This window comes from Quercus lobata, chromosome 2 (assembly GCF_001633185.2).
Source record: "Quercus lobata isolate SW786 chromosome 2, ValleyOak3.0 Primary Assembly, whole genome shotgun sequence".
Classification (NCBI taxonomy): Eukaryota; Viridiplantae; Streptophyta; class Magnoliopsida; order Fagales; family Fagaceae; genus Quercus; species Quercus lobata.
In genome coordinates, this window is record NC_044905.1 from 84,947,639 (window position 1) to 84,973,936 (window position 26,298).

At 32.6% G+C, this 26,298-nt stretch overlaps 3 protein-coding genes across 10 annotated transcripts; 1 reads left to right on the forward strand and 2 right to left on the reverse strand.

Moving 5' to 3' along the window:
• Positions 1-6,691, reverse strand: LOC115976923 (SNF1-related protein kinase catalytic subunit alpha KIN10). 4 transcript variants are annotated; one of them, XM_031098485.1, is made up of 12 exons: positions 6,587-6,679; positions 5,190-5,348; positions 4,245-4,437; positions 3,707-3,891; positions 3,439-3,621; positions 3,205-3,336; positions 2,391-2,576; positions 2,005-2,094; positions 1,847-1,930; positions 1,390-1,530; positions 726-968; positions 31-513 (listed from the first exon to the last, which is right to left on the reverse strand). In XM_031098485.1, exons 3-12 carry the CDS (start codon positions 4,432-4,434, stop codon positions 400-402), a joined length of 1,548 nt encoding a protein of 515 aa, XP_030954345.1. In that variant the 5' UTR covers positions 4,435-4,437; positions 5,190-5,348; positions 6,587-6,679; the 3' UTR covers positions 31-399. The 4 variants fall into 4 exon arrangements, with proteins under 4 accessions (XP_030954344.1, XP_030954345.1, XP_030954346.1 ...); XM_031098484.1 differs by lacking the exon at positions 5,190-5,348 and having other exon boundaries at positions 1-513; positions 6,587-6,690; XM_031098486.1 differs by lacking the exon at positions 5,190-5,348 and having other exon boundaries at positions 6,478-6,678.
• A 2,716-nt stretch (positions 6,692-9,407) lies between these two features.
• Positions 9,408-14,768, reverse strand: LOC115976924 (transmembrane protein 230). 5 transcript variants are annotated; one of them, XM_031098493.1, is made up of 4 exons: positions 14,638-14,768; positions 10,964-11,038; positions 10,539-10,861; positions 9,408-9,658 (listed from the first exon to the last, which is right to left on the reverse strand). In XM_031098493.1, exons 3-4 carry the CDS (start codon positions 10,813-10,815, stop codon positions 9,579-9,581), a joined length of 357 nt encoding a protein of 118 aa, XP_030954353.1. In that variant the 5' UTR covers positions 10,816-10,861; positions 10,964-11,038; positions 14,638-14,768; the 3' UTR covers positions 9,408-9,578. The 5 variants fall into 5 exon arrangements, with proteins under 5 accessions (XP_030954353.1, XP_030954350.1, XP_030954352.1 ...); XM_031098490.1 differs by lacking the exon at positions 10,964-11,038 and adding an exon at positions 11,309-11,380; XM_031098492.1 differs by lacking the exon at positions 10,964-11,038 and adding an exon at positions 11,309-11,383.
• A 1,646-nt stretch (positions 14,769-16,414) lies between these two features.
• On the forward strand, positions 16,415-17,389 carry LOC115973027. Its single transcript, XM_031093270.1, has one exon. The coding sequence runs from the start codon at positions 16,415-16,417 to the stop codon at positions 17,387-17,389; it is 975 nt and encodes a 324-aa protein (XP_030949130.1).
• The last annotated feature ends 8,909 nt before the right edge of the window (positions 17,390-26,298 follow it).

Below are 26,298 nucleotides of genomic sequence, written 5' to 3' on the forward strand. Positions count from 1 at the left end.
TAAAAGAAGAGGTAGAATGAAGATACCATATACAGTACAACTACAAACGTAACTTCCATAAACCATTTTGATTCGAAAAATATCAAAGGCAACATTTACATATTAACATCCTCCAGTGGAAGAAGAGGTAAATTGCCAAATGTAAAATTCATAAAAACACCATTCAGGGTGGGTTCGTAACATTAGCTAAACATCCAGGGAAAAGGCAGACAGCCAAGACCCAGATTTATGAACCAATTCCACTATTAACCATTAATTGGCTCAACCCAAGCATTACCTGATAAAAAGACCAGGAAGAATACTAAAGTGAAAAACCGGTTATATACACATTAATTTCTAATTCACAAGCATCACGAGATTCACTTGTAAAGGTCTACTCATGAGGCTAGCCTTCATGCTTCATAGGACGCGGAGCTGTGCTAGGAAAGCAGCACAAAGATCCAAGAAGAGAAACTGTGGGCCATGGACCCTTTGGAGATCAAGCAGATACTTTTCCTCACGAGTTTTGTAAAGCTGTAAAGAACGTAGCAGAAAATATACATTAGCATAAGTTCAGGGGAACTGGCTCCATGATTTGGCATACATCTAAATCATGCTCAAGATACAAGTAGAAAAGGATATTAAGAAAAGGACCTCTCATATGCTAATGCATATCCTATCATCACACATATACAAGCACAAAGAACTCATGATTCAGGGAGGAACAACAAGGAATGGCAAATTACCTGAACTTCAAACTTGACAACATTTGGTGATTTGGTCACACCATCATTCTCAATGATGGTAGATTCATCCCCAAAGTAGTTATTACTGTGCACAGGATTGTTAATCATGCCTTCATGATGACCGGGGACACCCGGAATCCACCTACACTTCATGTTGTAGTGCCCGATCTTCTTCCAACAGACATTCAGTTCTTGCAAAGCTTTAAGAACTTCTGTCATTATTTCACGAGGATGAGCCCGTGACTGCCAAAATAAAGACAACAAATACATCAACAATAGTAACAAGCAAGCAAAAGAAATATTTTAATATTCATTTCAGAGAAATCATTCAACCTGGCTACGACCATCCAGTTGTAGCTCGGGTAATTTTCTAGACCTTTCAGACCAGTAATTGGTTCAACCAGATAACAAAATCACTGAAAAATATCACTGCCTCTCAAATAGATTGCAAGGAATTCCTGAGATGGAAGCATTGACCATTTCAAAAGGCCAAGCCATCAACTTATACTTATCCAACTAATTATATCAAAGATATTCCCCAAAAGGAAACTAGAAGAAAGCAAAAGAGAAAAGATATCACAGCGCTGGAACAATACACAAGCACATACAGCATAGCAACTTGGCAATTTAAGTCCTTCCGGGTCAAAATAGCTTAAAAACTAACCTGAAGTCCAAGAGCCCATTTTCTCTCAACAGGAAATTGTGGTTTTACACTCATTCCTTGATAATCCATATATCCTGGAGGGCGGTGCCCAAGAGCTGTAGGTGTAGCCTCATTTTGATGCATATGATTGAAACCACGTTCCTAGGCAAGTAACATCAATAGAGCTTCTAATTATAAGGAATGAGTATAACAAAAAGAAATAATTAAATTAAATAGATGATACAACTTCTTAAAACAATGCAGTACATCCAATGAACAACCAAGTCCATACCAATAAGAAAACTAGTTAACACAGTATAGAATTACACAATTTATGTCTATCAATTTCCTGTGGTAGTTCAGAAAAGGCTATCTACAAGATTGGATCAAATGGGGGCTCCAAATGACTTTCTCAAACCAAAAAATTGCTAATTAAAAATTTAACAGCACAAAATAACTTATCAGAGAATAGACGCACCATAGTCTCTTGGAACTCAGCTCCAAGATAGCCGCTAGAAGGACGAAACCGGTTGTCCAATAACAAATAGTAAGCAACAGTAGCCTGAAAAATGATACAAGAAATAAGACATACAATTTGAAAATTTGTAGGGAAAAATAGTCTGAAAAGGTCTAAACCTTATTTTGTAGCCTGTTCCGAAGAGATTCAATCAATTGGTTCCTGTCGAATCCCATCTTAATCACTTCCTGTAGAATGTCCTCGTCAATCTGCAAGAAAGCATGTTAATAGCAGAATTAAACACTAGTGAGGATCATAATAAAAACAAATACCACACTACATAATATAACAAGTATGTTACTCAATTCTCATGTAATTTTACAACTACAAAGGATCAATAAGGTAACCAAATTTCCCATATCCATACAAACAAAGACACTTACCAATAAACGGGCTTTTGATGAAAAACAAACAATACAGATTTTTATCTCTTTTTTTTTTTTTTTCCAAGGTAACAGTGCAGTTTTCATAACAAAGGAAATTAAGAGAGAGAGAGTCCACATACCTTCTTTGCTTGTTGAAGGGTGTCCGGTGGGGGCACGGCTAAATAACGTGGTAGATGTGCCTGAAACCATGGGTGCTGACGAATCTCAGGAATAGTCATCCGCTTCATTGGGTCCACTACAAGCATCCTTGGTATCAAGTCTCTTGCACCAGGCGATAAATGACTCGGAAGAGTGTATATCCCTCCCTAAAAAGCAGCAAAATTGTGTAGGTTCACAATATTGTCGATCTCTTCCCAATAACATGACTCTATTAAACTCAGATATAACGTAAAGCAAGCAAAAAGAATCAACAAATAAACATAACCAAAGCACACAGATTCTAGACTTACCATTTAACTTGTGACATTAGTAATAAATCTCAGCATTAAACCAAATAAAAATAAAAATACTAGATGATGCCAGATCTGTAGAAATTCAATGTTGAAAGGTGAATTGAATGAGAAACAAAGAAGACAAACCCTACAATTCATGATTGTACTAAATAGAGAAGGTACCTCCCATACACAGTGTCTACAAAAATTTACAAATTACGGTTCAAATTAAAAATTTAATAGCTGTACTTGAAACGATTAGTGCCATTATAAGTCCGTTGAGAACATGATTTTGACCTACCATAATCTTTAAGACTCTTAACCATTTGAATCTAAATTGATCTTTATTGATTAAATCTATTTTATCACTTATGATTTCTAGGATGAACACATCCCTAGAGCAAGTTGCTCAGAAATCAAGAGACAACGTCTAATTGTTAAACAAGCAAGATTGAAAATAACTGAGTAATGGGTTTCCAAAAAAGAAAAAAAATAGCAGTACCTTTATCTTCTTAAAAAGATTAGGAATGTTTTCATCATCAAACGGAAGGGTGCCACACAGTAGAGCATATAAGATGACACCACAGCTCCAAACATCTACTTCAGGCCCAGCATACAATTTTCCAGAAATAACCTAAAGAAATTGATATAGATAGTAACCCATGAGATTGAGATCATGAAAACGGAAAAGCATTATTTGCCTATGTTCTCATGCAAAAATGCCGCAAATCCATACCTCTGGAGCAGCATAGTTTGGACTTCCACAACTTGTCTTCAAAAAATGACCATCACGCATTATATTGCTTAAACCAAAATCAGCAATCTTCACATTGCATTTGGAATCCAAAAGCAAATTCTCAGGCTTAAGGTCTCTATGCACCACCATATTCCTATGACAATACTCCACACCAGAGATTATCTGCCTCAAGAATCAGGGATTAGCATACTTTGTTATCATAGTAACAAAAAGTAGAAGAAAACTGAAAAATATTAGCCGGTCCCACCTGCTGAAAAAAATTACGAGCTTCATCCTCCTGCAACCTACCCTTCTCCACAATGTAATCAAAGAGCTCTCCAGACTTGACATACTCCATCACAACATAAATGTCTGCTGGCGTGTCTACAACCTCATAGAGTCTAATTATATGAGGATGCATAAACAATCTCAGTATTTTGATTTCTCTTCTCACTGCACCAATTTAAAGGGGAATAAAATAAACAAATGAAAATTTTAAGGTAACTGAAAAGAATGAGCAAACCTTTTATAGCTACATGCAAGATTAGAAGCAACTACGAGCATGGAGAACAACAATCAGAAAATCTATAATGTTTGCTTTTCAAATTTCAGACATACTCTCTAAAACCAGTAAGTTAATTATAAATTGAAAGCATAGAGGAAAATATAAGTATGATTGTTATTAAATACAATGAACACCCAAGATTATAGACATAGATATTTCAAGAATAGATGATCCGGTCCAATTGTGGTTTCATTCAGAGAGACTACATAATAACTCAAGACTCTAAAGAAATACTACAAACCTTTTTCCTCCATTTCCATGTTCTTTATCTTCCGACGGTTAAGGATCTTTACGGCAACCTTATGTCCAGTCAGAATATGTTCTGCAATTTTCACCTTGCCAAAGGAACCTATGCCAAGAGTCTTTCCAAGCTTATAATTTTGTAAAAATATATCCAGTCCATTGCCAACAAGGCCAGCTGAACCATCCATTTCCTATATAATAAACATGGTTAAATAATAAGACAACATGAAAGAGATCGTGAACAAACACACAGTATAAATAAGGGTTGACATCACAAATAACAATCTTTTCAAGAAAAAGACATCCCAAGGAAAGGACGCCAGTAGGTAGACACTTTCCACTATGCACAATGATGTATATTTACAGAAAAACATTATAAGGCAATATCCAGAATTCAGAAGAATTTACCCAACCACAAGAGCAGAATTCAGAAGAATTTACCCAACCACAAGAGCAGAATTCAGAAGAATTACCCAACCACAAGATATGAAATTTCTAGTAGCACCGTTAGCCTCTATTAGTCTGAAGCACTTTATGAAAAGTTTTCCTTTCACTTAATTTGTTGCTACAATCAAGACTTAGATTAAGACACGTGTATAGCAAACACAAAATATCTAGGACAAAGATGGTAATATGCAAAAAAAATTATTAACAAAGAGATTTTATGTTGTGGAAAGGCTTATCGGTTGTGGAGTTTGGTGTTTAGATCTTTTGGGTTTTCTTGGGTCTTGCCAAGATCGGTTGCGGATACCCTATTCGGTTGGTGGAATTGGCCTGGAAAGCATTTATCTAGCATTTGGAATTTAGCTCCATTATGCTTGATGTGGTGTCTTTGGAGGGAGCGAAATAGGAGGACGTTTGAGGACATGGATAGTTCGGATGACCAGCTTTTAGCCTCTTTCAGTGGCACTTTGTTTCACTGGTCTAGGGCTTGGAGACTCACCTCTAGTGATTCTCTCCCTATGTTCCTTAGCTCTCTCCTGTGTACTTAGTTTCTTTTCCTTTCTTTCCCTTTTACACTCTTTCTTCTCCCTTTGTATTTTTCTCTCTGCCTTATGTTTTTCTGCATAAGGTGGTGTTCTTGAATATAAATCTTTATTACCTATCAAAAATTATAGCAATCCAACAGACTCAATTAAAAAATAGAAAGATGATAACTATTTATATGGAGCAAATTTTGAATAGTTTTTTTTATACAGAAAATTTTGTATAGATAGCTGCTCTGTAAATGGGTTGTGTATAATTCCAACATATATTCTGCAAAAACATATTTCACTTACAATCATAGCTAAAAAAAAAAATGTTTAGCAATGAAGGAAGCACTGCTGCAATAGTTGTCAAACAACACCAAGCAAACAGAATCCAGTGTTTCAACATTTATTATCCCAAGCCAAAGGACACCAAATGTTTCAACCATATGCTCCTAGATCCTTAAACTAATATTCCAAGATTTCAAAATCTTTCAGAAACAGCCCCAAACAAAATATATTTGGAAGAAGTAGATTCATTAACTAGATTTTATAACTTATCAATCAATTCATTCAGCTATCCCGGCACAAATTATTATACCATCACAATTTCAGATACAACCAACTTGCACTTAAAACAGTGATACACTTATGTCAAACTATTTGATTAACAAAGCTGCATGCAAATATCCCATAGTAAAATTAAAATCACCAAAAATAGAAAATCATTCTTGGTGGACAACTCACAGAAAGATAAATACATTAGAGGGAAAAATAAAGTCAAACTAACTTATCTGCAATACAACCCACTATGAAATTCCACTTAAAGCATCTATAAACATATGCCTAACCAGTTAATTAACAAAACTATACCTTCAAACAGGTAAAAACAATTAGAATTATCCAAAAAAAATTAACTTTTCTTGTTTAAAAATCATGTGCAAACCAATCAAAATCAAACAAACCCATCTACAAATCACAATTTCAGGTACAACCCACTACAAAGTTCCACTTAAAACAACCATACATCAGTTGATTAACATAAACACATACAAAAATCACTTAGTGTAAGTAAAACCAATTGAAATCATCCAAAAGAATAAAACTTTTTATTGATAGAAAATAAAAATTAAGAGGGTCAATCAAAATCAAACAAACCCATACGCAAATTCAACCAAAAACAAAGAAAACCCACTTCCCAAAACTGAAATTTAAGAAAGAATTAACCATAAACTTAACGCAAGAACAACAGCAAAAATTTACCTTTTAGACAATCTTAAAAAACACAAAGTGAAACAGATCTGAGAATCCACAAACCAAATTAAAAAGAAACCACAATTAAAATTATTTAAGGATTCTAAAGAATCGTTACCTGCTTTTCCTACGCTATAATGTTATTCCTCTCACTCTCGGTGTCTCTGTCTCTTTTTCTCTCTCTCTCGCGCTCGCTGGCTATAGATGGTGACGACAATGAGATTGGTTTTTTTTGTTTAAATATATTTTGATGAGGCTTTTTGTGAAATTACGATATTAACCTTATACTTATGTCGGCTTTTTTCCCAATAAAATCTAAAAAAAGTTACGTCAGTGAGGCTAAATTAGGAATTGTGCCTTTGTGAGAATTTTTTATATTTTTTATTGTGTGCTTGTGCAACTAGTTGTATGATTTTTTTTTTTTGGTTAAATTTGTTGTATGATATCAACTTGTATGCAACATCCCCTCAAAAAAAAAAAAAAAAAAAAAAAACTTGTATGCAGCAAACCTTTTTTTTTTTCTTTAACCAAAAAAACCTTTTTTTTTTCTTTTTTTTTTGTTTTAAGAAACATTACTTATTTTTAGATTTTTTTTTTGCTAAACTTATTTTTAGAGTTAAATAAAAAGAAAAACTGATATCCTATTCCTTATTGAATTGGATTGAGCCATTGAAACTGTGGCTCGAAGTAACCCATACAAAAATAAATTTTTTTTTCCTAAGATGTCTAGGATTTCATTAATTAATGATAAATTATAAGATCCTATATGGTTATAAGTTTTTTTTTTTTTTTTTTTTTGGGGAATAATATGGTTATAAGTTAGTAATACGGGATATGAAATTTATTATAATTTAATTGAAATCTTTTAATATTTTAAAATTTCAAGGATCATATTTATGATTCAAAATTTTCTTATAAATGATGTCACATCAACAACATCAACAATTTCTTAGTTACCTTTTTGTTGTAACAGATTGCACCTAAAATTAATAAACATTCCTTATTTGCAATCACCTTCCATACTGGTCACCTTTTCTTCCATTTTTTTTTTTTTTAATAATTTTTTTTAGAGAGTTTCAACCTATGGCTCTTTGTCATTAGACTAAAACACCGATCAGTTTTTTGTGTAAGCAGAAATTGAACCTCAGATCTCTTATACAACTATCAGAAATTTTACCAGATGAATTAATTGGAACCCACTACTGGTCACCTTATTGATTTCTTCCCATCACTCAAAAAAAAAAATTTATATAACTAATTTCTTAGGATTTTTTATTTTATTTTATTTTTGATTTGGTAAGAACTAACTTCTTCTACTGGATATAATTTCTCAAAATTCACTAGTCATAAGAAATTTAAGTTCTAAAATAGAAAAAAGTCTTAAGAATCATATGTGCCCTAAAAATTCCCCCATTTTTCTTCTCTCAAAATCAGATTAGACTAGACTAACAACTTTCGTCCTAAACAAGCGAGAAACTCTGGATCCTTTATTTTCAATCTTCTTCTATAAACTCTCCAACATGCCTAAAACCATACTTGTCAAATCATGAATCGTATCGCGAATCATTTTTGATTTTTTTGTATCGTGTATTATAAGATACACAAACACCTAATAAAATTATAAAATAATTATAGATATACATATATAAAAGGTATATTTATTATAAATTCAAAATATATTCAACTAATGACCAATTTAATCATTACTTATGTAATAAAATTTAACAAAACTAACTAAATAAATCAAATTAACTTATGTTTATAACATGTACATTTAAATTGATTAAACTCAGAAGTAATACATGATATATGAACCAAAATAATAATATCTTTTCGTCATCTTGGTTAATCAACTCTATCTAAGTCAAGAGGTTTTGATTCTCCAAAAAAAAAAAACTCTATCTAAGTCAATGTTATCATAATGTTTAGTATCTTGCAAAATTATTTTTTCATAGACATTTTCTTTATTATTATCAACATTCACTTCTTTTTTTTTTTTTGGTTTTTTTATTCTAATAATTTTTTCTTTATATGTTATCTTGGCATTCTAGCTTTTTAAACTCAAAATAATAATAAAAAAATAAAAAATAATTATATTTTCATTTAATACATTATTAATAGCATAGAAAATAAATTTGCACATATGAAAGTGAGTATTTTGAGTATAGTCTAAATTTTGTAGGAGAAAGAGAAAGGAGGAAAAAAACTCATGGACTTGCTATTTCATTAAACTCAATTAAGTTTCCCAATAATTTTGTGTTAACAAAGTCTAACAACTTGTTTAAATCAAATAAAATCACAAATTTTAACAACAAAACTCATTTTAAACTTATATGTTTATGTATCGTATGATACATACGATTCATTGATACGATACGATTTATACAATATGCATCTATGTATCGGATGATTTATGAACACTTACAATACGTCCTTATGATACGAAATTTTTTGTACACGATACGATACGTATCATGTATCGTACAATATTAACAACTATGCCTAAAACACACATTTTTTGTACACGATACGATATGATACGTACCGTACGATACGTATTGCGTATCGTATAATATTGACAACTATACCTAACACACACACACACCATATCCCATTCCACTTCATTCCACTCTTTTATGATCCATCTCATCCATTTTATTCTATTCTTTTATAACCTCACAAACACCATTAGGCTACAATATCATTAGTAGAAGAATTAGAGGGGGAAAATAAGAAATTGACCAGAGAACCTTTTAATATGATCTATCTGATAACATATTTTGTCGACAAAAAAGAGAATTATTAATCTTGAAAAGGTTATGCGCTTCCCTCAATATCACAAGCTCTCCTTAATTTAACCACATTCTTGCATAGGCCTCATGACAGGCATAGATTCATACTTGCAGAAAGAAACTAATATGACCTCTGACGAGGGGGAATTGAAAAGAATAAGCATGTTTAAACCATGTTTTTTCCTTCTTTTTTTGAAACAGCAAACAAATTACAGATACACGTGGTTCTATACAAGTGGTTTATGTCAGTGTCAAACAATACACTCGGAACAAAAGTCGATGCATACATAGATAGAGGAAATATTTCCAAGACATGTATTAATAATCAGGAATTGAAGCGAATCGATATCCTTTGACACCCCTCCATGCATAATATGCTATTCGAGTCTCATAAAAGCCTGCATCCACAAGTTGGAGATCAATATAAAGATTGTCAATTGACTATGCTATTGAGAAATGTAGACTTTTCAGCAGATCCATAAGGGGAAAGTAACTCAGCAGAATCAAAAACATAAATTATGCACGGTATCATAAGCCATTTGATAGATGCAGTTTAACAATCCCTCAAAGTAGAGAATTACTAATTCATAAAATCTTTCTTTACTTAATGCTTTTACGAAATCTTTATCTGCTGCTACCAATACTCAAAACAACACTCGATTAAAAAAACACTCAAGGCAATTACTTCTACAAGTATTAGCTCACATATGGTAATGAGATTGGAAACTCAATGAACATCTCAACACTTGCTTTTATCCTTTTGAAGGATTATGTACGATAACATGGACATTCATGCTTTTTGGAGCAGCATATATGTAAAATTTGTGACAGAATCACGCTTATGCATGAAAATAATGACTCACATTGTCATGCTTTGAAGATAAAATAACACCTATGCATGAAAATGATGACTCATATTGTCATGCTTTGAACATATAATATGTAATACTCATCCATACTGTATAGTAAGCCAGGCAACTTGAATTAGAGCACTACAGATAAGGTCCTAGCCTTAAAATTTTATTGATAATAGTGCAATATAAAAGTCAAAATCTGAATAATTTGGCCTCCCTTGTGATCCACTCACCTTTAATTTTTCTCTAGGTTCTTAGTTTGTATGAAAGGGGATGTCATGTATCAATTAAACAACTTCAGATTTTTTTTTTTTTTTTGGGGGGGGGGGGGGGGTGTAGTTGAATGACTGACTCCAGTTTCAATAAAGCTGAATAAATTACAAATCATTTGTCACCAAAAAGGAGAAAAAAAAAAGTTACATACCTGGGAGGAAGGAGAGAATTCCTAGTGCCAAAAGGCCATAGGCCTGGGATTGGTCGCCTCCCATGTGACCAGTCATTATGAAATATGAAAGAAAGAGAAGCACTAAGCCGAGAGAAAGCAGGAAGAGTGCTAGGGCAATGGATTTCCATGGGATTTTATCAAATGCTTTGGGTGAATAGTCAAATCGAGGATCATATTGTCTTTTCCCAGAACTGCCATAATCATTATCTTCATCAGTAGGAAGAGGGCTGTATTGAACATTTCTTCTAGATGCCATATCAATCAAACACAACTCTTAATCCTGGGTATGTGTAAACAAACACCTGAAACATTCAAGTTCAACAATCAAATTAAGCGCACTTAAACATATAGTGAAGTAATACAACAACATAAAATAGGGGCAAAACGCTTTAGCACAAACTAACACTTTCTTCCTCCCACAACTGCATAAAGGTCAAAATCAGGGCCCCACCCATTGGCACCAGAAAGCAAAATACATCCTAAAACAGAATTTAAAAAGATCCATATTTCAAATTCAATAAAAATCTCCCCAGATAGACATACACTGCAACTTATGTCAGCTAGATAAAAAATAAAAAAATAAAAAAAGGGGGGGGGGGGGTGGGGTAATTACTGCATTTCACACTATGCATCAAACTTAGCTATATGGATGAGTTCCTTGTCACAAGATAGAGAAAATTTTGGTAAATTGACCAGACTAAAGAAAAGATAAAAGGAAAATCCACTTTCAAACTTTTTCCAAAACTTACACTAAGTTCATCTCCTTCATTCCACATAGCTTAAACATAAACTTCATGTCAGTAGAAACCACACGCATTGCTCTACTATACATAAGACGTCAAAACCCAGTCAGCGCCTAAAGAAAATGAATCTAACCTGTATATATATTTGTTTAATTTGAGACCATCCATAGCATAATAAAATAAAATTTAACCATCAATATGAAATTTCTGTCTTAAATGTCAGAGCTCTTATCCCATTAATAAAATAAAACATTTCCAACCACAACAATAATAAAACCTTCCAACCAAAAGGATGTTCCAACAAAAATAATCCATTTCTATAGAGTCCAAATTTCTCAAGCACTTTTATTACATCATTTATTCTCCAAAATGAAAGATCCTCAACAAAGACAAAGTTACAATTTCTCAAACACATAATCAAAGCTCAACAGTAAGGTTCAAATCTAAACTCAATAGCAACCACCTTTACCCGGGGACTCTCTAATCCACAATTGCCTCAAGAATCTAAAAGGTCAGATGCTTAGAAAGAAGGATTTGCTAATCTAGGGCATGGGAACAGGCCATTTTACATGTACCTCATGGCCTATCAAGCATTCTTGGCAATCCTATGCATTCACATTACCGCTAATTTAAAATTAGGCCACAACGTGTTTATGAAAGGCAAGACAAGGTGTTTCCTGTGGCTATCTGTAGCATCTAATTCATATATAGACTTGCCAAGGATCATTCGTGCTTATTGTATGCAAAGAAAATTTAGAAATAAGAATTGCTAGTGGGCCTAGGTGATCAGCCACTTATCTCTACTTGGTCCCTTGCTTCTTTTCAAGGATTTTCTCGAGCTTCCTGCTACCTGCTGACTTAGAGGAAGATTTTTGTTTGGTTTTGGGCTATGAGAGAAAATGGCTGGGGAGGTGTACAGCAAAGATTTATGTAAGTTAGTTTAGGTTTCGGGTCTATTTACTAATTTGCCCCTCAAGCCTACTTTTATTTATTTTTTGAAGTGGCCATCTAATTCACCTTTATTTTTTATTTTTTGAGAATCAAGTCAGCATGTTTTTATTCAATAGCTAAAGAATCAGATATAAGAACATCCATAGAGTTCATAGTTCAATGGAAACAACCATGCCTACTTTCTTATACTACAAATATATACAGTTCTAGGTTCTCTCATCATTTGGTCTTACAGTCTAGGTTCATGTAAAGAAATGACACTTGGCTTGGAACAAAATCTACATTTGACGAGATAATAATATAAAACAATTTCATACAAGGGGCATATTGATAACTTAAAAAACTGTTCTAGTCTTAGCCTTACTCATAGGCATCAACATATTCGTGTCATGCATTTCAAATATACAACATATATTGATCCATGCCCCCACAGTCCAAAGAACAAAGAATTCAAGCTCTCAGTTTAGTCTTAGTCTTCCATCACATTTTTTTCCCCAATTTTAATAAAAGAGAGAAAATTTAAAATTATACAAAGTTCAAAATAAGGGTCAAAATCTAAATGCTTCAATTTTTGATTAAGAGCACTCAAAAGAATCCCATAGAACTAAATTCTGCCTTGTTAGGTAAATGGTTGTGGAGATATGGCACGGAGACTGATGCTTTATGGAGGAGGGTTATAGAGGCAAAATATGGGAACATTTGGGGTGGTTGGTGTACGAAAAAGGTGACAAGTCCTTATGGGGTTAGCTTGTGGAGATACATTAGAAGTGGCTGGTTGAAGTTCTCTAAACTCCTTGTTTATGATGTGGGGGATGGTACTAGAGTGAAATTTTGGAAGCATGTGTGGTGTGGGGATTGTACTCTCCAAGAGGCCTTTCCGGAGCTTTATTGTCTTAGTAGGTCAAAGGATTCCTCGGTGGCTGAAGTTATGGATTGGTCTACTGAGAGGTTTCACTGGAATGTGCAATTTCGTCATCCACCACAAGATTGGGAAGAAGAAGCCTTTGACCGGTTTATGGGGTTGGTCTATTCTTCGTCAGTGCGGGGGTTTGGCTCAGATAAGGTCTGCTAGAAGCTTGCAAGGAATAGAGGTTTTGAGGTTAGAGGTTATTATAGTTCATTCTACCCTCCTAATCTTGTTCCCTTTCCATGGAAAATGATATGACAATCGAAGGTTCCTCCAAGGGTAGCTTTCTTTTCTTGGTCTGCTTCCTTAGGTAAGATCTTAACTACAGACAACCTTCGTAAAAGACGAGTGATAGTGCTTGACTGGTGCTATATGTGTAAGAGGTGTGGGGAGTCGGTGGATCATCTTCTCCTTCATTGCTCCATAGCTTGGGAGTTGTGGTCTTTGGTTTTTTGCTTGTTTGGTATTCAATGGGTTATGTCTCATACTGTTATTGAGTTGTTTGAGGCTTGGCAAGGAAAGTTTGCACGACATCGTCAGATTGATGTTTGGAAATTGGTGCCTCACTGCTTGATTTGGTGCATTTGGCGTGAAAGGAATGCTAGAAGCTTTGAGGGTTGTGAATGCTCGTTGCTAGAGATTAAGTCTTTTTTCTTACACACTCTCTTTGATTGGAGTGTGGTTTTTTCTCATTTTTCTTGTTCTTCCTTTTCTATTTTTCTTGATCGCTGTTCTTTTGTTTCTTGATTTGTGCCCCCATAGTACATCCCCAATGCACTCGGCTTGGCAATCTTTTTATTATTAATAATATTCTTATGTTATTTATCAAAAAAAAAAAAAGAACTAAATTTCACCTTCACAAAAAAATTATCTCCACTAAACCAATGACATGATTAGCATAAATCAAAGATTGTCAAACTCAGTGATCTCACACTCACCACCACACTGCTCTCGATCCTGAAATTACTAAATTGGAAACTATCCCTCAAATTTTCATACCCAAAAATTTATACTTAAAAATCCTAAGACCTTCCAACATGGGTTTACTCATTCAACTTAAATCTCTTCACAAAAACTCTAACTTACGAACTTCATGGATCAAAATTTAGACCACAGTTATGCAAACAAAGTTGGCAAAACCAATTCATTACAGACAAGCACTTCACCCCCACCATTATCTTCAAACAAGTCATGCTAAAGACACAACCTTTAGAGTTATACATACACCCATATATATATGCATATATTCATCAAAACCAGAAATTTAAAAGATTTTCAGGGCGTAAGAAAACATAATACTATGATAAAAAAATAAGCAAAACCCATTAACCAAAATCATCAAAAACAAACAAAACAAAACTGAAAATTCCTTAAAAGTCATTCAATTCTTGCATAGTATAAGTACAAAAGATTTGGACTTTGTAAAAGGAAAATGGAAAAGACAGTAGAGGGAGTGATTGAGTACGAGAAGGCTCACCTGAACACTAAGGTTGCAGAGGATGAGCTTTTGCGGTGGAGGAGGAGGATGGGATCGGATCGGATCGGAGCGGAGTTCCTATTAAAATCCAAAACCGTAAGATTTTTGCCTTGGAGTGTATATTGAGTATTGACAAGTCGTCTGTGACTGTGAATTGGTCACAGCATTAATCTCAGCCGTTAGATTCAATGGGTCAAGGAAAGACGGCTAATATTTTTCTTTATTGGTCATATTTAGAAAATTGTGGTTAACTAATTTAATTTTTTTTTTCCTTCTTATTATCACTCTTATTTTTATCATCTCATTTTATTTTTCATAGCTAAAAAATTGTGGTTAACTAAGTTAAAATAGCTCATTCTTTTCTACTAAAAACCTTTCTTATTTTGAATATCTTTTCGGTTATTTAATTGTTGCTAATAAATACTTTTCACTTTCAAGTTCGGAAATCTTATATTTTCAAAAATAAAATGGAATTTTGTATAATAAAAAGTATGAACTTTTATTTAGTTCTTTGTTAGTACCACTTCCTCTCTTTTTTTTTTTTTTTTTTTTAATACTAGATCGAGTTATTGTTTTTATAATCAAATATTTATCATATTATAAATTATATGGTATAAATTTTCTTTTGTTTTGTTGAAATATTGCAGAATATCGTTCCAAACTTATCAGGTGTCCCCGATAATATTTTTAGAAAGACTTATAGTGCTGCTTCATTGTGACCAAAACATAGTATTTGCAATTAACACCTAATAAAGCCTTATCTAACTCCTTTTTGTTTCCCAAGAGAAAAGGTACAATCATCCTCCATTAAAGCCTCATCTAAAGTATTTTTTTCTAATAATAATAAAACAACAAAACATACTATTTTTATGACAAAAATTCTAAGATTACGATAAAATACCACAATTTTCATTACAATTGTTCACGTGACAAATTGTGAGTAGTAGAGAAAAAATGATAGGTTCATGTGAAAGTGACTTACAGTCAATTATAATATACTACGTAAGATAGTTCTGAAAAAAGTTGTTGAGTTTTATGTGGTACTAAAATTAGTCTTATTATGCTATGATGTGTTCGAATGCTTAGTTTTGGAGAACCAAATGCTTAGTTAATGAGAACTCAAATAAAACAAGATCTAAAAGCATCAATTTCCGTTAGACTAGGAAAAGGCCACAAAGGAAAGGGATTTGCACTTAAACATAGATTTTTCTTTCTTTGTATTGATAAGCCTTCTTGAAGCGTTGTAACCACTTCTAGTGCTACTTAATTGTCACACTATTACAGCATTAATGTCCTTCAACGGAAATATGATAATTTCACCATAAGTTTGAAAAGTTAATCCTAATCTTCGTGCAAGCTACGTATCACCCACTAATGCTTAACATATTGATAATATAAAGACAAGATGAGGCATGCCCAACAGTCCAAAAGCAATATAAAACTAAGTCACTTTTGGCAACAGTATTCAGGACCAGTTATTATGGTCTCTGAGGCTTTTAATCTCATCTAAAGCATGTAATTTATTAAAGATTCCGTGCCATGATGAGAAACTAAGAGCTTAGGCAAAGACCAGGCCATATTAGCCATAATGACCTCAAAGAATGACCTCTTCCTTCGCCGTTTTGTGTTTGTTTGTGGTGGTTGAAAGTATAAGGAAAATAAGAACCTAATTCATTATATAATTCTTGAAAACAAGGTGATGAATCAATAATCTACACGTGTCTCTCTTTATATCCAAATTCACTTATGGTACAAAACCATTTTCATGTCTAACTTGATGGAAGAAGCACCATCTGTTCTCATGGAGAGAACAGGAAAGATCATCAGGCTATCAATCTTTACCTTTCTAAAAGATTTTCAGTACTTCACCACCACCCCTGTTCTTCTTATGTTACCTTTCTCAGTATCAGTTCTCCTATCACAAGCTGTTTTCCCAACTTCACCGCCTTCTTTGATCGTTCATGCTCACTTTAAGTCCCTCTTCCATGCTGCAGGATTTTCTTCCCCTTCATTATTGGATTCTCTTATCAATCTGAACCTTTCTCAAACCATGTTTAAATATATTCTTAGTCTCCCATTTATACTCACCTCCCTTGTCATCTCAAAAGCGTCTATAATTCAGGCTCTAAATGACCATCAAACATCTCTTCCACCTCCCTTTCCCTCTTTCATATTGCTTTACAAGCCTCTCCTAATAACCCACCTATGGAATTTGATCATCAACATCACCATTAATATGGCTGCCTTTAACGCCATTAAAGCTTTTGGGTTCTTATCCAACGATCCTATTTTTTCACTAGTAACAAGAATAGTTCTCTATACCATACTCACTAACATAGTTGTTGTATGCAACTTAGCTTTGGTTGTGACTGGGATGGGGAAGTGCACAGGCTACTTGGCCATTCATAAGGCTTTTTTGCTTAGAAGGGGTACAAATTCAATGGCTCTTTTGTTGGCTATCCCTCTCAGTTTTGGTCTAGCTGCTATTGAGGCCTTGTTCCGCTTCCGGATTGTAAGAGCTTATCAGCTTTATGGAAGGCCTAGTGTGTCACTGGCCTTGGAGGGGTTATTCATTGCTTGCTTGTATTCACTACTTATTATCCTTGACACAATTGCTTGTTGCTTGCTTTTCAAGAGCTGCAGATCAGATTTTTCGATGGATGAAGCAGATGAATACAACCATATTGAGTTTCAAAAACAAGAAGGCAAGCACTCTCCTCCGATGTTGAGAAATTTAGAAGAACTTTTATGAATTGCTTTTGCACTATCAATTAGACCAGCCTAAACTTGTACATACAAATGAATACAGATTTCTGTGAATTAAAACAGATCTAGTTGAACGTGGAACCTTCAAGAGTTACAGATGAACACAAATCAATTACTCAATTAGTTAAACAAGGAGAGAATGAGCAAGTATGCCACTATTTCAATCTTCCTTTGGTTTTCACTTTATTGTAAGATATATCATGTAAGATGAACTTATAATGAATGAATGCAAATGCCAATTGCCATCTTTTGGATAACAACCATCAAAAAAAGGCAACCCACTTTTTAACCTTTTTTTAAATCAATTCCAAAGTCACTGGTTTGGTGGCTCTTTGGTAGGTTTAGGTTCCTCATGAAGAGTTTGCTTGATTTTGAGTTTTCTTCACTCTCTGCCTCTCTGGTGGCTATTTCAAGGGACTTATCCTTGTAAATATCCAGCATGTAAAAGAAAGTTCCTGAATTAGCACAAACTGCTAAAATCTTGGTGTGAGCCTATTGTTGGCTGGTTGTAGCTTGTTTGGCATAACTTTGTAAGGTAGCAACAAGGGATCACACTGCCTACTGTTGATATGTTGTGTATGTTCTACAGAGCAAGTCTGGAATCTCTGGATCATTTTTACTTTGGATATTCTCACATGAGGAGTGTTAAGAAAAAGAGAAAAGAGCTGAAGGAAATTCTATATATTTGTGTATATAAACTGTATAGGTAGAATCCTCTATCTATAGCCTCACATACTGTGAGTGATCTACAAGTAATAGGAGTACTGCACAAGTAATGCTAATGGACCTTGGCGTTTGGATGGAAGTGATGTGAAGATGTTTGGTCAAGAGGCAGATTAGAAACTGGCAGGATGAGTTGGATTGGGCTAGTAAAAAATTGAAGGGTGAGACTTTTTGGAAAGATTTGTAGATTGGCCTGAGCAGCCAATTTTATTGCATTTGGATGGATACAAATGCTAGAATCCATAATGGCAAAATTAGAAGTGGAACTGAGCTGCTAAATAAAATTTTCTTTGCTGCCTAGAGCAGGATTTCTACTTGCAGGAACTTACAGAACACAATTCAGAACAAGGTCCTTCCCAGCTTATGTAGGATACCTTCATACCTTTGTCTGTACTTGAAACCCATTAGTTGCAGCTACTGTATTAGACTATTAGTAATTTTAGTCAGCTTGCTGTTGTTGTTAAGGGTTGAGTCTCCTTTGTCTTGCTGCCAGTTGATATGTATCTAAGTTATACTCCTCTTACATGGTTTGTTTTAGTTGGTTGAGTCTTCTTTGTTTACTGATGCAGAGGTCGTCTGGTGTGCAGCAGTTATTGCTTCTAGTAGATGTGTGTTTTGTTTTTCTCCCAGTGGAAATGTATAAGTTATAATGCCTTTTTTTTTTTTTTAATAAGTGATGCTAGAGATATTATAAATAATTTTAAATATTACCACATAACCTTTACGAACTGATGTGTTATCAATTACAAAAAGTAATCTAGATGTTCATTTAATTATGCTTTTGAAATCCATCAAATCACATTTATTGTCACATTAATTTGTAAACCTAATGAATAAAATTTGTAATATCTTTAACATTTCCCTACAGTCACAATAGCTCATATGAGTTTTGAAAAAGAGTTATGCCTCTATACTTATTGATTTGGTAGAGCAAACCAATGGCGGCTCTACTTGTAAGTGAGGGTGGTCCAAGGACCACCCTCACTTGTTAAAAAAAAATTATACATGCAAAAAAAAAAATTTATATAAATAATTATTTTAAACTAATATAATTTGACTTGAAAAAAAAATGTATATATATATACACTTTAAAAAATATATTATATGCTAAATTAACTTATTTTGACCATTCTGATAAAAATGTTGAACACATTTACTTGAGAATCAAATTTGAATTCAATAAATATAAGATTAATGTTACATTCATAACATTTTCACAATACTTTCACAGTAAATCTTATGTGGTAAGATGTTACTAATTCTAATTCAGGTTCAATATTGACATGTTTTACCCACCAATAACAGGCTAACAACTTATTGCATAAAATTTGTTATGAAATTTTTGTGATCACTTTATTATTCTCATACTAGCATTTTCAATTTGTACTACATCTTTTATTTGTATTTTTTTTCTTTCTTTTATTCTCTTTATTAGTATAAAAAAATAATAATATTTTATGTATTTGTATATTTTTTTTTTTTTTTACGTTTATATACTCAAATTGTTTCTTTATTAAATTTTGTTTTGTGACCAACCTAAAACCACCCTAAAAAAATTTTCTAGACCCGCCAGAGCAGTCAATGGAGCAGACTATATTGATTACCAATACTGACAGGTCCATTAAGGCATTAGTGTTACCAGTGCCAAAGGGCAAGCCACCTCCACATGGCAGATTTAGCTTCTGTGATCCACCAAGGAGCTTGGTTTGCCTTGGGCATCACTGTCAGGGGCGTAGCCAAGAATTTTTGCTTGGGGACCAAGGTAAAACTATCATTTTGATTTGCAATTTAACAAAAAATTCAAAGTACAGTATATTTATAATACAAGATTATTGATAGAACTTTTTTGTCAGTGTAATTCTATAGCACTCAAATATCAAAATACTAACAAGTTAATCGACCAATTGAGCATCTTAAGTCTTTTTTTCTTGAGTTTCTCCTGTTCTTTTGAAAAACTATAAGTCCATAACATTCATAGAAATCAAATATAAGTATACAACAAAATTGCAGAAGAAGAAGAAAAAGAAGAAGTTGGTATTTCTCAATATTTGCTTAGCTTTAAATAAGAAAACTATTTGTTAAGGAAGAGGGAGAAACTAATGAAAATGTGATTATGTGAGAGCATCCCATGGAAGAGTTAATGAAGAGTAACTGAAGAGAGAGTACCAAGTGATGAGGAGAGTCTTTTCAGTGGTTTTTAAGTGGAAAGGGATATTGTAATAGTTTTGAAAAAGGACAAAACTTAAGTACAATATCCTAAGTGTAATATATTAGGTTCTTCAATTAAATTCAAGCACATGTTTAACATGACCAATAAAATACAAATAATGTTATTATTTTTAAGGACAATAAAATTCAATACATATGATTTTAATCAGGTAATTTGATATACTACACCTCAGTTATATCCCTTCACAAAAATTGAATAACTAAAAACTAAAAAAATATGGATGTGGCTATCATGCTTTAGAGAAGAATGGAAAAGACAAAAAGAGTTAATTTTTATGATTGCACAGTTGGGATTTGGGGTGGGAAGAATTTTATGAGTGTTGTGTTGGAGGGGGCCGGGGGCCAATCTTTTAATCTTGTGAGGGCCAACTCTTAACTCAAAATGATTCTAGCCTAGTTTTACCTATAATTAGAGAGGTTTTAGAAAATTTTGGAGGGCCATGGCCCCCCCAATGCATAAGGTGGCTCCGCCCCTGACTCTTAGTACGATATAAAACAGTCAAATTCAGCAGCACCAAGCAATGTGCCACGGCCATCACAACCATCATGATTTGAACTACAGGCACAGATCAGTTAATTCATTGTATTTGCGGGTAGCTGATTATGTAGTTGGATTTGGATACTGCATGCTAAATTGAAGAAATAGTGGCCCAGTTTCCAACTGGGCTTGTGGGCTGACCATGTGAGCCTCTTTTATTATTTTTCCCCTTCTTAGGTACATCAGCACTTTTCCTTACATTACAAACCGAGTCATTGGGTTTTGGGTAAAGGAAAAGGCTGAATCCACCCCTGAGTTAGGGCTGGGCCCTAATATGGCTCTTGGCCTTAAAAAGTTTGTTGAAATTCAACGATGGACTGATAAAAATTTGGTTATTACAATATAGTACTCTCAAAAGTCTAATGAATTAACAAAAATCTTCTCAAATAAATAAATAAATAATAATGAATAAAAAAAAAGGAAAAAGGATTAAAATGTATTGCATTTTATCATGATTTTTTTTGTCTCTTCATTTTTTCCTTTTGGATGAATATATTTTCTATTATTGTTAGTCCAAAAATGTTTCACATTCCAGAATACCTAGTTTGAGAGGTTACATAAGTCATCAGAAAATTACAACATGAACATGAATTTTCAGTAGTGCTGTATGCTATTGACCATCCAATTGCCACGTAGCTCTTCTAACTCTAACTTTTTGCACCATTTAAGGGGAAATAAACCACATACCATGTCTTTTTCTTTTGGGAGACTACAGAAAATTCAAGATACTATATCAAAACAATGGTGGTAAACCCAATCAAGTTAGGTTGAACTTTCACTCTATTTGGTGGAAGGTTTTAAGTCAAGCTCTTAATGATGTGCTAATTAGTAGTACCAGCTAGACAGATTAATTTTCCTCTAAATTAAAACAGTGAAAACGCTTATAAAAAAAAAGAAAAAGAAAAAGTGAAAACAAATTAAAAAATATACACATAATTTGGCAACCCACAAGAAATTTCTTCTCAATTTTTTAAAGAAGCTTGAAGCTTCCTTCCCAGTAGCCACATAAAAGAAAAAGGTCAAGATTATTTGTTTTATCCTCAATTATTCATTTTCACTAAAAAGCTTCTATCCTGCACATGTGCAAATGTGAAAGCCATCTTAAGTTTTTCAAACACCAAATTAGCTACACTCCTTAAACAAAACATATTGTTTATTGGGGTTGTTTAGATCATATCAACAAAAAGGAATTGCATAATATAAAAGATATATATTATAGGGTACAGAATTTCACGTGTAGGTCATTCCAATAAGCTATATAAAATTGTATAAAGGATCTCTGACTTTATAGTTCAAACTTGTCCTAGTTAAGTGCATATATATATATATATATATATATATAAGATTACACTAATTTCACCTCCACTAATGTTTGTCAGGGATGCAATCATTTTGCTATATGAGTTTTATATGTGCACCCACGTGTTTGTGTGTGTATTTCCATGTGAACAGTTCGATTATCACTAATCTCATTTATATTGCTCTTCTTCTACTAATTTCATTGTTAATTTCTTCTGCTAGCTGGTACTTCTAATTAGCACATCATTAAGAACTTGATTCAGAACATGCATGAAAGTGGAGACTCATTAATATTAGTCCCACTACTCTTGCTTTTTCTAAACGCTTTCATGTTCAATGTTCTTAATCAACTTTGTTTTTGCTACATATTTCAACAATGATACTGTGTATTTAGATTGTCACACAACTCCTTTTTTTTTTAAATGAAGGATTCTTGCAGTCAAGAATAAATAATTGTCCGTAAGCTAGTTCAATGTTCAAGCACATCATAATGTTGTTCTTTAGGAAGACAAAAAAGCAAGTTAATGGGTCGGTCCCAACATCAAGTTCTCACTCCATGTTTTGTTTTTTTAGCGGTAATCGGGGACAAAAATTAAATGTACGGGAAAATATGGTGAAAGTACTGTTATCAATAGCCAAAAATATTGCTAGTATAAATGGCAGAGTTACCAATGAAATTTATTTGTCATCATGTAAAATGGTCCCGTGTGCTTCCATACTGTGGAGCTTTAGATTTTTTTTTTTATTTAAATTTAAAATTTTTTAAAAATTCTAGAAGTATAACTTACATTAGAAACATAGACAATTTCAATGACTACAGACTAAAATAGAGTATTCTTCAAATCAAGAAGTTAGAATTAATAATCAATATAAAAATAATTTCTCACCTAAACTTTCTTCTGACCAAAACAAAAATTTAATTTCTTCCCATACAATTTTCCTTCTAAGGGTTTTTATTATTTTTTTTTTTAAAGAGAGCTTCAACCTATTGAGGCGAATCTTCCTTTTGGTATTTTTTTTTTAATTTTATTTATTTATAATAGAAAAGTGGTACAAATATCTCAATGACTCCTTTTTTTAGAATTGCTTTTGTCCATCCAGTTCCTACAGTCCTAGCCACTCATAGTTGAGACACAACCTACATCAACTAAAACATTATTTTTTATGTAAAAGCCTAACCTTTTAATTAATTATAAACAAGGTGCACATCCCCTTTCACCACAAAAACCTTTACTTGTGCCGCAAAAAATTAGTGTTTTTCTTTTACAATGTCACAAAGAAGGAAGTGGTATCTTATACACGTAATCATTCTCTAACAGGATATGAGTTTCATAAGTGTGTGGACCTACTGTAAGTAAGAAAACGATTAAATACAATGGCTTTGTAAGATATTTTTGTAATAAAAAAGAAATAATTTTGTACCTTACAGATGAAATGACATCCCTTATGTTAATAAATGCTTGAGAGAATCTAATCTAATTATCTAAAGAAAACATTTTTGTTTTATATGAGATGGTGGAGCTATTACTTTTCTACATTTTCCAACTATCATCATTAGAAAAAAGTCAAAACCTTGACGCCCACTCACTATATATCCTTGGTCCATATTAGGAGTTTTTGAAACATCGATAATTAAGAATTGGTGAATTTAAATATTGTATGTCTTCATTAAAAACTTTATAAGTTGTTGAGCATTAAATTTGAATTACAAAAAAAAAAGACACTTAACTCATTAAGCTATGACTTTTGTTTTAGTTTTCTTGTTTTTCCTTACCATACCTCAAATATAGTAATATCACCAAAAAAAAGAAAAAAACAAAACAAAACAAAAACAAACGAAGGCAGAGTTATGGTTTCCGGCCAAGGAACGCACTCGAAGCTTTTCAGCAAAACCAAGTATTATTTTTTGTAGTTTAAATTTTTTTTTTTTTGAGAAATTTTGTAGTTTAATTTGTTGGCCTTTCATTTGACGTGAAATGCACCTTCTTCTTTTTTTTTTTTTTTTTTTTTTTTTTTGAGGAAAATGTGAAAAGCACTTTAATATTGCATACACGAGCATACGCAACTAAACTAGTTATTTATGCCAAAAAATTTATTAACATTATTGCTTTCCTATATTTGGTGCCTGCATGTAGACATTTTTTTTGGGTTATAGTGCTCATTGATAGTTTATTTTCATTGATTTTTTTAATAAGAGTTTATTTTCATTTTTTTTATTAAGAGCTTTTTTTTTTTTTTTTTTGAGAAGATAATAAGAGTTTAGTTTCATTGATTATTGCACAATAAAATCTTACTAAGATTTTCACAAAGAGTTAACACATCTTTTATCATTGAAAAAATATTGTGAAATTTTGTTATTTTTTATAAACTTTATTAAAAAATTAGATTGAGTAAAATAAGTTGCTATCTTTTTTTTTTTTTTTGGAGATAGTTTCAACAATTATAAACTTTACCAGTTGAACTAACTGAAACTCACAATTACTACCTATATCTAAACAAAATAATTAAAAAATTCTGCATGAATTATATTTTAATAATAAGTTATAATAAACTGAAAAGAAAGGGGGACAAACAAAGGAGCCCTCATGAAATACAGCCTAACAAATAAGCTATTGATGTGCAAATAAAAGTGTGGACAAAACACTCGCCTTTACAACTAATCACAAAAGCCAAAATGGGACCATGAAATAAAACCATATGTGACGAGAAGAGAAACATTTTACACTTTCCAAACGAGTACAAAAACCTGCATCTATCTTTTGGAATGTCTCACTCATCATCAAACACGAGGAACTTTTTTTTTTTTTTTTTTTTTTTTTTTTTTTTTTTTTTTTTTTTTTTTTGAGAATGAAACATGAGGAACCTAAACTCACTAAGTACAATGAAAAATAATTCAAGCATAAAACAAATAATTAAATTGAAATATGTGTTACATATGGGTTTATTAGCTCAATTGATAAAATTACGTTATATTATTTATTTTATACTACATTTTGTTAAAATATTGTTATTTTTATCAAATTTTTTTATTCTATCAAATCATCTCTTTCTCTACATATGAGTTAAAAAGTATTAAAAAAAAAATTTATATATGAACAATAACCGTATATATTTACATAGTTACTATAGCAAGAATTTAAATTTATACAACTTACATTGATGTAAATGATTTTTGGAGTTGAATGTACAAAATTTATCTCTTATGCAGTTATTCATTGACTAATACAAGTGTTTCTAGCTAGGACGAGCTAAGTTTATTCTATTTGATATAACACATTCTTTTTTACTGCAGAAGATAATTGAATAGGTAAATTAATATGTTTACATACGGTTAATATTCCTCGGCCCTACTTGGGCCCCTTCATCATGATTGATATGAAAGCACGAATGTGGAAAAAAAACACTAGACAGCTTTAAACATTTAACTGTTGATGTGCACGCATTCGTACGTGAAATTGAAGAATAATGCATGCCAATCACATAGCGTTTGAATCTTTTGCTTTTTTGGCTAAAGTTCTTTGACAATCTTTTATTAGTTCTTGTTCATTTCGTCCTTATGTCCCTATTTTTTGTGTTCAAGTTGATCATAAAGGAGATTAACAGAGAAACAAATGCAGCTGTATTCAGCTGTACTTGGCTAACCTTGGTTCTGGTTAGGCCATGCCTAGTGATTTATTATGAAGTATTGACAAGGTCTTGTAGCTCATATAACATTATAGATTACATTTCTCGCATAATTGCTGATACGACTTGTTGATATGATTTGTTGTTACTGAAGTAATACTGCTTTTATAGTTTTATCTTGGTCAATCATTTATAGTTCTATTTCAGTTTTATTGTACATCAATTACAGCTGGCTATATGGACTTGTGACAACTATTTATGACTCTATGTTTGTTGGACATAAAGTAATGACCCCAGGAATAAGAATTCAATATACTTATTTTCCTCTATCAAAATATATATACTTATTTTCCCATTTCTGTTGAAAAGAAAAAAAAAGGACAGATAACTTTTTTTCATGTTTCATATCTGTTCAGAACTGTTTTGTTTCCAAATCAATCACATTAGCTTAAATGAAAAAAAAAAAAAAAAAAAAAAAAAAA